At 37.7% G+C, this 12302-nt stretch overlaps 1 protein-coding gene across 4 annotated transcripts in view; it reads left to right on the forward strand.

Moving 5' to 3' along the window:
* LOC139767262 (general transcription factor 3C polypeptide 1) overlaps positions 1 to 12302 on the forward strand; it is a 65309-nt gene that overhangs the window by 45972 nt on the left and 7035 nt on the right. For 3 of the 4 annotated variants that reach the window (XM_071696424.1, XM_071696425.1, XM_071696427.1), the window contains 5 exons: positions 387 to 655; positions 1169 to 1319; positions 2696 to 2847; positions 5678 to 5822; positions 6863 to 7019. In XM_071696424.1, coding sequence (XP_071552525.1) covers positions 387 to 655; positions 1169 to 1319; positions 2696 to 2847; positions 5678 to 5822; positions 6863 to 7019 — 874 coding nt within the window. The remainder of the gene's footprint in view (positions 1 to 386; positions 656 to 1168; positions 1320 to 2695; positions 2848 to 5677; positions 5823 to 6862; positions 7020 to 12302) is intronic. The other variant, XM_071696426.1, reaches the window with a different exon arrangement.

The raw sequence follows: 12302 nt of genomic DNA on the forward strand, positions 1-12302 counted from the left end.
GAATGATAAAGACTTGGGGATGGAGAATGTTCTTGCATTTGGTATTTGAAAAAAAATTATTAATTTTCAAAAAACGTCAGTGGATTGAAATTAAGTAAGGTATCTCATGATATGTACATTAATAAGCTTAAGTTGATTGATTACATCATGGAAAAGGGACCTGTTTTTCATGAGTACAGAGGAAATTTTGTATATAGTCATTTCATGCTGTTTGTAATACAATGAATTGAAACCTAAAAGTAATATATCATAGATATATCACAGATAAACTTTTTTGAAGAAGGCAGAGCTCAGTGCCAGGAACTCATCTATTTCTGTGACAGATGACTTTCCATATGAGGCTGCCTTGTATCTAAATATATGTTTTATCACTGATATACTTTCAGGGACGAGGTAGTCAGTCATCAGCATCTCGTCTTGGACTTTATATGATGCGAGATCAGCTGACTTTGGCTGAGGTGGACCAAATTAACATTCAACATGCACAGGAGCACTTAGTGGTCAATGCCTGTGAAATAACCTGTCGATTGAGGCCTCCACCTGAAATGCAAGATGAATTTCATGATGCAGTTACCAGTGATTTAGATATGGCTGACAGTATTTTGCTGCCTTTACCTCAAAGATTCATTACAGAAGCTTTGGACCAGAGAGGGAAGTAAGTGTTGAATTAATGCATTGCTGCTATACATATGGTGAGATTCTTTTTCCTTTTAGACTGGTATCTATCAGTTTTGAAATATTCATTTTCCTGCATTTTTCTATAATGAATACTCAAATGTAGAAACATATACTATTGCAAAATCACACTCCTTGAATAGATTGGTTGTGCTATTCCAAAGTGATTAGCATATTAATTCAGGCAATGGAGAATTCAGGTGAACAAAATCACCAATTGACAAGCTGTTGTGAAGAAAACTGACCAATTACTAGTCATGGTAATACTGCAGAGTAACAGCTACCCACACTTCCCACATCCCAAACTAGATTTGATTAGGGCAACTAAGGTGAGCTCTATATTTCATCTTTTTATGGTGCTCTATTGATTTGTCATATGAATCCTGAAAATGTCAACTTCCTACAGCTACAACAGTAAACATCATTCTCACCAAATCATACAAAGGTAGGTGGAAACCAAACACAACATGATTAGGTTTTTTAATGTTTACAGGGTGACACTGAAGGAGTGGTGCCAGTTGGAGGATGTATTGAGAAAGTGGGAGGAAGAGGGTAGAAGTCAGCAACTGCTGGTTCTAGTAAGGCAGGTCTATCAGTACATCGATTCATGCAAGGAAATTGGTGCTTCTATAAGGAACCTTAAGGTAAAGGGCCTGAGAATTACAGTAAGCATATTTTTGATAAAATTTTGATTTAGTAAATTATTCTTTTTCTTTGCTGAAATTGGTGTTGTCCAGACCTTACTTTTTTATCATCTTCATGTACTCATCTCATAATAAACACCTTCGGGAAATTCAGTTGATTTCGTAGTATATAACTGTGAGGTTGATATAATTTTCTGTTTAAAATGCTCTTATTCATAACCTATCTACCACTGATGACATCAGTTGGCCCTGAGGAATTCATCGTTACTGTTTATCCTCATACTGTCCCTTTTTCCAATTTGAATAATTTGAATAGATCAAGGGCTTCCTGCCTCTCTTCAGAACTCATTTCCTTTCATTCTTGTACCATTCTCATTCCATTCCTTTAGACCTTTTCAAACAGGTTTCTTTAATTCCAAAATCACAGCAACACATTCAAGATATGGTCAGACGTCATTATCCATGTGTTAAGTAATTCATTGTATTTTGATGCTAATCAAAATTTTTGTCTCATAATTATCCTCATTAGTTTTTGAAGTGATAAGTTTGCCCCAATTACAACATGTAGACTCCTTTTACAACTTGTTTCTCCTAATTTGGTGGTCACGGTCTTGTCTGTTTATTTCCTTTCCAATCGTTAGTAATTCGCATTTTCCTGAGCTAAATTTCATCATCCATTTGTTTTGATGTTGCTCCATTTTCATAAGGTCTTTTTGCTGTATACTGCTCTCTCCATACCTCCATATTTCTTTCATGATTTTGGTATTGTCAGTAAACATATTTAGATACAATTCAGTCTCATGTCATTTGTCACAGAAGTATTTGGGTTCCTGGCACTAAGCTGATCAAAAATATCCCCTAACATCCATTCTGTGCTCTCTTCCAATTAGATCATAATCAGTCAGAGCCACTTTTTGAGCATTTTAGCAGGTTAACTTTATTATTAGTTTTTTATGGGAGACATTATCAGAGTCCTTCTGATAACCCAATTTTACGCAGTCCTCTTACCAGCTTTTATGTAAAATGTCTTTATTTCAGAAATCTACCCAGTTTATCTTGTATGAGGAAATGTGTCAGTAATGGTTTTCCTCCTTTGCCTCATATGAATTTTGAAGTAGCAGTAGGATGAACCTTGTCTTTTTTCTTTTGTGAAATCTGCACAAATAAAGTGATATTTTAGTGCATGAAGGAAGTTCAGCGTGAGCTACATTAAGTGTAAAACTTCACACGTTTTTTCCTGTGAATCCTAGCCAAATTTTTGTCATACATTATTTCTGTTTTCAACCAAACATTTGAATGCACTGATATTTTTATAATTAAGCTTTGGACAAGGGCTTATTTAACATGAAGAGCAATAGCTTTTTGTATATTTTCAGGAAATGTTTGAAGAAGAACCTTTAAGCATCACAGGAGTGGTGGCTATGATGGAGGAAGCCCTACTTGTGTTACGTGTGGGTGTGGCCGTGGTACGGTGGGTCACCATGCCATATACTAAACCATGGCTTATCCACACTAACAAAATCACAAGGTAAGTTGATTTTTAGTATCATATCTCATCTAAGAAATGTATTCAGAAATAATGTCTACTCTCTTGAATTAACTTGGTTTTTATTGGAAGTCAGTTGATACACACCATATATTGTCCTCAAACATCTCATTTTCAACACATCCACTCTCCTCTGCACAACCCTATCTATATCCCATGCCTCACAGCCATATAACATTGTTGGAACCACTATTCCTTCAAACATGCCCATTTTTGCTTTCCGAGATAATGTTCTCGCCTTCCACACATTCAACGCTCCGAGAACCTTCGACCCCTCCCCCACCCAGTGACTCACTTTTGCGTAAATGGATCCATCTGCTGCCAAATCCACTCCCAGATATCTAAAACACTTCACTTCCTCCAGTTTTTTCCATTCAAACTTACCTCCCAATTGACTTGTCCCTCAACCCTACCGAACTTAATAACCTTGCTCTTATTCACATCTACTCTCAGCTTTCTTCTTTCACACCCTTTACCAAACTCAGTCACCAGCTTCTGCAGTTTCTCACCCGAATCAGCCACCAGCGCTGTATCATCAGCGAACAACAATTGACTCACTTCCCAAGCCCTCTTATCAGCAACAGACTGCATACTTGCCCCTCTCTTCATATAATTTCCCAGGAATACTCAACAAACTTATATCTCTGTAATTTGAACACTCACCTTTATACCTGAAAAAATATGCCTTCTTAGCCCATTGACTACAGATGTGCCTATGGCATGAGATGCCTTCAGCACTTTACTGTAAAGGTGCCTGATATGGTACAGGGTATTTGAAAATCTGGAGCATGGTAAACAGTGGAATAGTTAGTAAGAAGCAACTTCTGTAAGCTCAGAAAATGTTACCACATCCTTTGCCAATATTTTTTTTACTCAGCTGGTCAGTAATCATCAAAATACCATCCAAGATAGTACATCAAAAAATTTTTGCTTTGCCCAGGCAGCAATTTATATACATACCTATACATAGATAATGTACTATCCCTAGGGATAGGTGGGGAAAGAACACTTCCCACATATTCCCTGCATGTCATAGAAGGTGACTTGAATGGGTGGGAGCAGGGGGCTGGAAATCCTCCCCTCCAGTTTTTACTTTTCCCAAAGAAGGAACAGAGAAGGTGGCAAGTGAGGAATTTCCCTCTAAGGCTCAGGCCTCTGTTCTTGATGCTACATCTCTAATGCTTGCAATGGCAAATGTGGATGAAACAATAAATGAATTATGTATATAGATAACAAAAAATATTTATTATACAGTGAGCCAACTTTTCAGTTGTTGTAAAGTTGCACTTCTCTGACCCAGGCTGCTGTCTTTTCTTTCTGCCTTGCCCAAACTTGGACTGTCGGCATTCTGTTCACAGGCATGCAATCTCCTTGTCGCACATAACACTTTTCAAAACTTATCTTTCACAGCTCATTCTTCATACTCTAGAATATTCCTGAGCTGAGTGCTATACGCTAGCCCTGCCTTTTAGCAAAATGATAGAGCAGTAGATAAAAGTAGTCAGTAGGAACATTTGACAGGAGATTTAGGTAGAAACGTTAGTTAGTTGTAGTGAGTAGGAACTGGGTTGGAATATTAGATAGACATATTAGGTAGAAGAAGTCAATACAAACATTAGGTAGGAACCTCTGAAAACACTGTACTAGAGTTGCCCTCTGCCAGTGACCTGTTAAGGATGAGGCATCAAAGGCTAAAAAGTGGCACTGGAGTTAACCAGTTATGGAGACTTTTGCCATGGCCACCCTCTTGAGGGAGTTCTTTAAGGGAGCTGGCATCAGATGTGACTTTGCACAAATCCTTGCTAATGTGTTTCTCTCCTGCTAACAAACAGTGGGAAGGCTCATGAAAACCATTATTTTCTCCACTGCTCTCTGGTTCCTTCCTTGGTTTGGTAGCACAAGGAACAAATTAAAGTAAAGCTCCACTCACATCTGCTCTGTACATGCACTGAAAACCAGAGCCCAACATCAACAGCCAAGTTCCCCAGACCATTTCATGTTGTCTTTTACTGCTTCATTTGCCTTATTCTATTGATAAAAACTCACTCCATTGGTAAAATATGATTCTTCTCATCACAGTATAGGTAGTCTCTGTATTATACTGCTCATGGCATTGAAATACCCATCTTTGTACATTATCTTTAGAAACCTTACCTGGCTGTACCTAGGAAAGGTCTTTTTAAAGGTTAACTGGTATTTAAGCCATAAATTAACCCAAGTTTGTGGGGATGATATAATTTTTCTGCTGTAATTTTTATATTTTGGAGCTATGATTGATTGATCCATAGAAGGGTCACCCATAACCATGTAAGTGGTTATACCTCTGATTAGAGTTAACTGTTGCTCAGATATCAGTTAGTGACCAAAAATACATTGTTTCTGAAAGCATAAAAAGAATATTTATATGTGAGATTTTTTCAATATTATTTTGTTGAACTCAGATTTAATAGAGACTTGTATTTGGGTATTTGGAATACAGATTTTGTGTTGTTTAACAGTATTCTGCTCATAAGTTTAGTTATCTTATTACCTTTTTTCCATTTCCCACTTTGAATGAGGTATCATTAGAAAAAGATTACTTAAGTTTCTGAGGAAACTGTGCCTGCTTTTAGAAAGTGAATACAGGAGGGTAGGATTTCCAGCCCCTTGCTCCTTCCCTCTGAGTAGCCTTCTTCAACCTGTAAGGGATATGTAGATAGCCATCTTTCTCATTTGTGCCCAGGTATGAGTTTGAATTACTTAAACAGAAATATCTTTCCCTCTCAGTGTTAGTCATAAGAATGTTTGAAACTAAAAAGATTTTGTCTCTCAGGGTTAGTCGTCAGAGTGTACGACTACAGGGGGTGTATCGGATGAACTTGAAGAATTATGACAAAGCAACAGACTCCAGCCAGAATCTAGCCAAAGAACACGTAACAGAAGATACCGAAGAAGTTTGCCATTACCAAGGCTTAAAGGTATACTGCACCAGGGAGATGTTACAATGTCTTCAGTTGTATTGTTTGAACTAGTTTAAAATTTAAGGACCCTTTCTGAATCATATCTCTGCTGTCTTACCTCTCCCTCTCTATTATCATCCATAGAGTGTATATTATATTATTATTTCATCACCTCATTATGTTCTTTCTTGGAACTTAATATCAGTTTCAGTCTTGCCACTGCCTCCTTATCCTTCATGGTTTTATCTTTGTCATACCCAGCCACCATCATTCATAGAACAGTCCCAAGTGCACCATAATTAAATTTGTAAATATTTGTATATAGTATGTATATAGTATGTATGTATGTATGTATATAGTATCCCTGGGGATAGGGGAGAAAGAATACTTCCCACGTATTCCCTGCGTGTCGTAGAAGGCGACTAAAAGGGGAGGGAGCGGTGGCTGGAAATCCTCCCCTCTCTATTTTTTAATTTTTTTTTCCAAAAGAAGGAGCAGAGAAGGGGGCCAGGTGAGGATATTCCCCCAAAGGCCCAGTCTTCTGTTCTTAACGCTACCTCGCTAATGCGGGAAATGGCGAATAGTTTGAAAAAAAAAAAGTATATAGTATATTCAGAATCAGTTTATATTAACCCACTTACTCTTAATCGTTTTGGTTCCTGCTGTATCTGAATCATAAAAGTGAGTATTTTGATTACTTCAACATGCCAGTTATATCACATAAAACTGATGAGCATAGATTTGGTGATAGGTAAAGCAACATGAGGAAAGTTACAGTGATCATAAAAGATGTTGTATTACTCTATCACATTGTGTAAGGTAATAGTGATTTAAATCAGATAAAGATGGTAACTTTAGATTGAGAAGATCTTGCTGGCCTCATTAGAGTGAAGTAAATACATATACATGTATATACATGTATATACATGTGTATGGGGGGGGTTGGGCCATTTCTTCCGTCTGTTTCCTTGCGCTACCTCGCAAACGCGGGAGACAGCGACAAAGTATAATAAAAAAAAAAAAAAGCTAAAAGAAACTCTTATCTGTTTTTCATATAGCAGCAGAGTAATGTGGATGAAAATGAAAGTACCTCTTCAGAGCTCTATCTTAACCAGCCATCGCACCAGCATTCCCCTTCCATATCACCTGCTGGTGACACATCAAATTCAAAGACAGAACTGAACATAATTGGATGGCAAGCCACACAGAAAAAAGGTGAGTTGAGTTCAGTGAAGATTACTTGTCAAAAGAAGTTGGATATCTTCAAGTATTTTGCTCCATGTTCACCTATACTGAATGAGGTGTGTACTCATTTCTTCCAAACAGAATTTAGTAATTGGGCAAGGAGTTTAAATCTTCTTTTAGGATAATTCTTTTACTTGGAACAAACAAACAATGACCTTGCACTTATCTATCATCTATCTATCATGTGTAATGCGTGGAAACTAGAGCCCACCATCCACATTCACACCCTACAGTCTGCTCCAAGGTTTGTCTTTCCTGCTTATTCTGCCCTGGTTTCGTTCACCAGCAGCATATTGCCCCCAATATAGTACATCAGAATAGTTCATTCTATTCTCTGCATACCTTTCACCTCACTGAACTTTCAGGCCTGACAGCCTCCTTCTCTCCATTCTTCCATCTCCTGTTCAGTCTCCCTCTCTGTCACATCTCACAACTTATCAGCACACATTTCAGTAGCTTCTCCAAAGATGACATGTAATAAGAAAGAAATACAAAGAAATATGTTTTGATATTAACTGATTATTGCATAAAGTGTGGAGCCAAAGAGAAAACAAGAAAATGAATGCAAGTTGGACTCTTTGAAAACAATTGTAAGTCAGTGATCAGCAGATCTATAAACTGAGTCTTAGTGATAGGTTGTAAATACACAAAAAAATCAATAATAACAGTATTGCATAAAGGCAGAGTGTCCATATTGTAATCATATGTGAAAGAAGTGACTCACTGAAATGTGACTTTTTGAAAAATAAAGTTAGGGTAGTGCTCAACACATTTGTACAATGTCTGAATGATTGCTGGATATTGTATCTAAATTATATGGTTTTAGAAAACATTCTTCGTCTCTGGGGATAGGGGTGAAAGAATACTTTCCACGTATTCCCTGCGTGTTGTAAAAGGCGACTAAAAGGGGAGAGGGGGGGGTGTCTTCCCATCTAGTTTTGACTTTTACAATAGAAGGAACAGAGAAGGGGGCCAATTGAGGATTTTCCATCGTAGACTCAGTCCTCTGTTCTTAACGCTACCTCAATAATGCGGGAATGGCAGATATGTATGAAAAATAAAAAAAGAAAGAAAACATTCTTGTTGAATAGAAAAATTGGTTCATATAATTCAAAAGATAATTGATCCCCAAGTCAGATTCTTAAAATTGTCTTGGCTGCCAGCTATTCAGTAAGCTGATGTAAATCATTATTCATATGTGGAAGAATCAGCTGTACATTTTATAGAAAAGAATTTTATTTAGGGAAGTAATAAAGCAACATGTCAGTCAGGATTAGAGAAGAAATTTCAGTCACCATTAGAATTGTAAATGAAACCAAAAGAAGAACAGTTTTGTTGTTGTCATTAATACAGTTACTGATGCATTAGCAATTTTTTATTGAAGACAATGAAGTAACCAAACTGTCGTTATGAATATGGTTGGAACCTGAAATCTGAAGAGATGATGGATGAAAAGAGATGATTAATGTGTACAGAAGTAGGAAATTTATATGGATTTAGAAGGCAGTTAGGCATATAAAACAAAACAAACTTCAGCTAAAATACCAGAAAAGAATGATAACCTTGTTCAAGCCATGTACAAAATATTGTCTTCATGGCATATTTAGGAAATGTAAGATTTAGTTGACAGAGACAATACCAGAAACAAAATGTGTAGTCTGTGGACAAGGAGAGCATGGCTACCAGTCAGGAGAAATATATGATGAAAGCAATGACTATGTATATTTATGGCACTGTAATACACACACACGCACACAAAGAAAAAAGATGGACAAGGTTTACGATTTAGGTAAGGAAGGAGCAAGTGACATTATATATCATTGGTTCCTAACCTGAGCCCCATTGAACCTTATGTGGTACATGAAGCCATATCAGGGGATACTTGATGTACATTTCAAGGAGCAAAACGTATATTGCCATTGGGCTCTTTTGTTTAAGTAAAACAATGCTTAAGCACATAATGTTTGCTCAGAGCTGCATTTCTTTAGAAAGATTGAGAAGATAAACAAATCTATTCTGTTGAAAAATAAGAGTTGCCTGTGAGAGTGGTATGTAATGCCTTACACAGAGGCCTTCATGGTGAAGCAAGTAGCATTGCTGATCATGACACTTTCATGGGCCACCCAGGGTTGAGCACATGAATTCAATTCCTGACTGAGGCAGTCAGTCTACAGTCAACCCACAGTCAACCCATCTTTTCATCCTTCTCTAGGGGTTGGTCAATAAATTGGATACATGACTTATGCTAGGCTATAAATATAGGGATAGAGGAGAAAGAATACTGCCCATGTATTCCCTTTCTGTTGTAGAAGACAACTAAGAGGGGCCATCTCAGCTAACATATAAAAGTGAAAAAGGCTTGGAACCACTTTTGTAGATGAAAAGGACTAAACTAATATTGAACAGGAAAGTGATAATGAAAACCTGGTTGAGAAAATAAGCATAAACAAGAGGGTTATAGATATGTTGATGACAAATTAAAGACAAGTAAAACTGATAAAAGTGATGAAAGTTTGAGTAATTAAAGCACAAGAATGATGTCGAAGGATGACAGGGAACAAAAATAAAGTGAATAGAATAAGGAAAAGACAATAAAGATGGCAAAAGGCAATAATACATGCAGACAGTATTTAAGAGGCAGGTGCAGACACTTTGATGAAAGACAGTATGATCACCCCAAGATGTGTATGAAGACAAGTATCATATATACAGATGGGAAGATGTATGTAAGTTTATGCACCCACAAAGTTTTTTAGTTCATGCACCTGAAAGCCCAGATCAGATAGATATTTGCTTTTACTTTTTGAATGATCAAGAGTGTAAGTAAAATGAGATATGTGAATATAAACATTTGATAGCAGCAGGTCATGAGGAAAGTACAAGATTCGAAATTGAGAGCTGTGGCAGTGCAGGAAGAAAAGGAAATGATTATCAACATAGAGATGGAAGCAGATGTACAGTATACTACCATATTGGCATTCTGCTAAAGTATTAACCCAAAGTCAGTTTAGAAAGGAGGTTTGTGTGCAGAGATACCAAGAGAGACTTAAGAAAAGAATGGCACAGTAGAAAGTAAATGAAACTAGGAATGGAAGTTATTTTCAAAAACAAGAGTCTCATTTACATTGACTTTCAGGAATCTTCCATACATATCAAAATGACTTACCATTTTAAGCACCTCCTTTCATTGTGCTAATAGAGTATCATCCATTTGTAATAACAGTGGTAGTTTTCAACATGCTTCAGCTTTACCTTTCAAGCATCCTTATTATTTTCCTGGAGACAGTGTATCATATATAATAGCACATAACCTTATTGACATTAGAAAGCCTTGTTAGATTCTCATAGTCATATCAGACCATACATATACCACCATTAGGAAATCTTTTAACAGAGCAATCAGAATTCTTAGGTACACACTGTAGAAAGATGAAACCTCCTAGAATTCTTTCCTGTTGTGTGTACAGTTTATTCTTTTTCTTTAGTGTTTTCTGCACAAGCAGTTTTGTATTTCAGAATTATGATTGGATAAGACACTACATTAGATTTCCCCTTCGCCAGTGTCCTGTTAAGAGTGAGGCCCTGAGGGCTGAGAAGCAGCACTGGAGTTCACCAGTTATGGAGACTCTTTTGCTGTGACCACCCCCTTGAGGGTGTTCCTGGGGGGAACAGGTATCAGAGGTATAGATAGATGTGATAGACATTAGAATTGTATCTCCATCTTGTCAGAAAACATTGTGGCATTAAAAGTACTTTTCTTCCAATAAATATAGTATGAATTGGAGAAATTATTATTTAGTATATATTTGTTCTTGGATTACGTGTTAATTGACAGGCGCGCGAAAGAGAGACTTTTGGATGTTAATGTGCTGAGAGGTGCAACGGGAGGGATGTCTGATCATTATCTTGTGGAGGCTAAGGTGAAGATTTGTATAGGTTTTCAGAAAAGAAGAGTGAATGTTGGGGTGAAGAGGGTGGTGAGAGTAAGTGAGCTTGGGAAGGGGACTTGTTTGAGGAAGTACCAGGAGAGACTGAGTACAGAATGGAAAAAGGTGAGAACACTGGAAGTAAGGGGAGTGGGGGAGGAATGGGATGTATTTAGGGAATCGGCGATGGATTGCGCAAAAGACGCTTGTGGCATGAGAAGAGTGGGAGGTGGGTTGATTAGAAAGGGTAGTGAGTGGTGGGATGAAGAAGTAAGATTATTAGTGAAAGAGAAGAGAGAGGCATTTGGACGATTTTTGCAGGAAAAAATGCAATTGACTGGGAGATGTATAAAAGAAAGAGACAGGAGGTCAAGAGAAAGGTGCAAGAGGTGAAAAAGAGGGCAAATGAGAGTTGGGGTGAGAGAGTATCATTAAATTTTAGGGAGAATAAAAAGATGTTCTGGAAGGAGGTAAATAAAGTGCGTAAGACAAGGGAGCAAATGGGAACTTCAGTGAAGGGCGCAAATGGGGAGGTGATAACAAGTAGTGGTGATGTGAGAAGAAGATGGAGTGAGTATTTTGGAGGTTTGTTGAATGTGTTTGATGATAGAGTGGCAGATATAGGGTGTTTTGGTCGAGGTGGTGTGCAAAGTGAGAGGGTTAGGGAAAATGATTTGGTAAACAGAGAAGAGGTAGTAAAAGCTTTGCGGAAGATGAAAGCCGGCAAGGCAGCAGGTTTGGATGGTATTGCAGTGGAATTTATTAAAAAAGGGGGTGGCTGTATTATTGACTGGTTGGTAAGGTTATTTAATGTATGTATGACTCATGGTGAGGTGCCTGAGGATTGGCAGAATGCGTGCATAGTGCCATTGTTCAAAGGCAAAGGGGATAAGAGTGAGTGCTCAAATTACAGAGGTATAAGTTTGTTGAGTATTCCTGGTAAATTATATGGGAGGGTATTGATTGAGAGGGTGAAGGCATGTACAGAGCATCAGATTGGGGAAGAGCAGTGTGGTTTCAGAAGTGGTAGAGGATGTGTGGATCAGGTGTTTGCTTTGAAGAATGTATGTGAGAAATACTTAGAAAAGCAAATGGATTTGTATGTAGCATTTATGGATCTGGAGAAGGCATATGATAGAGTTGATAGAGATGCTCTGTGGAAGGTATTAAGAATATATGGTGTGGGAGGCAAGTTGTTGGAAGCAGTGAAAAGTTTTTATCGAGGATGTAAGGCATGTGTACGTGTAGGAAGAGAGGAAAGTGATTGGTTCTCAGTGAATGTAGGTTTGCGGCAGGGGTGTGTGATGTCTCCATGGTTGTTTAATTT

Source organism: Panulirus ornatus, chromosome 59 (genome assembly GCF_036320965.1).
Source record: "Panulirus ornatus isolate Po-2019 chromosome 59, ASM3632096v1, whole genome shotgun sequence".
Lineage (NCBI taxonomy): Eukaryota > Metazoa > Arthropoda > Malacostraca > Decapoda > Palinuridae > Panulirus > Panulirus ornatus.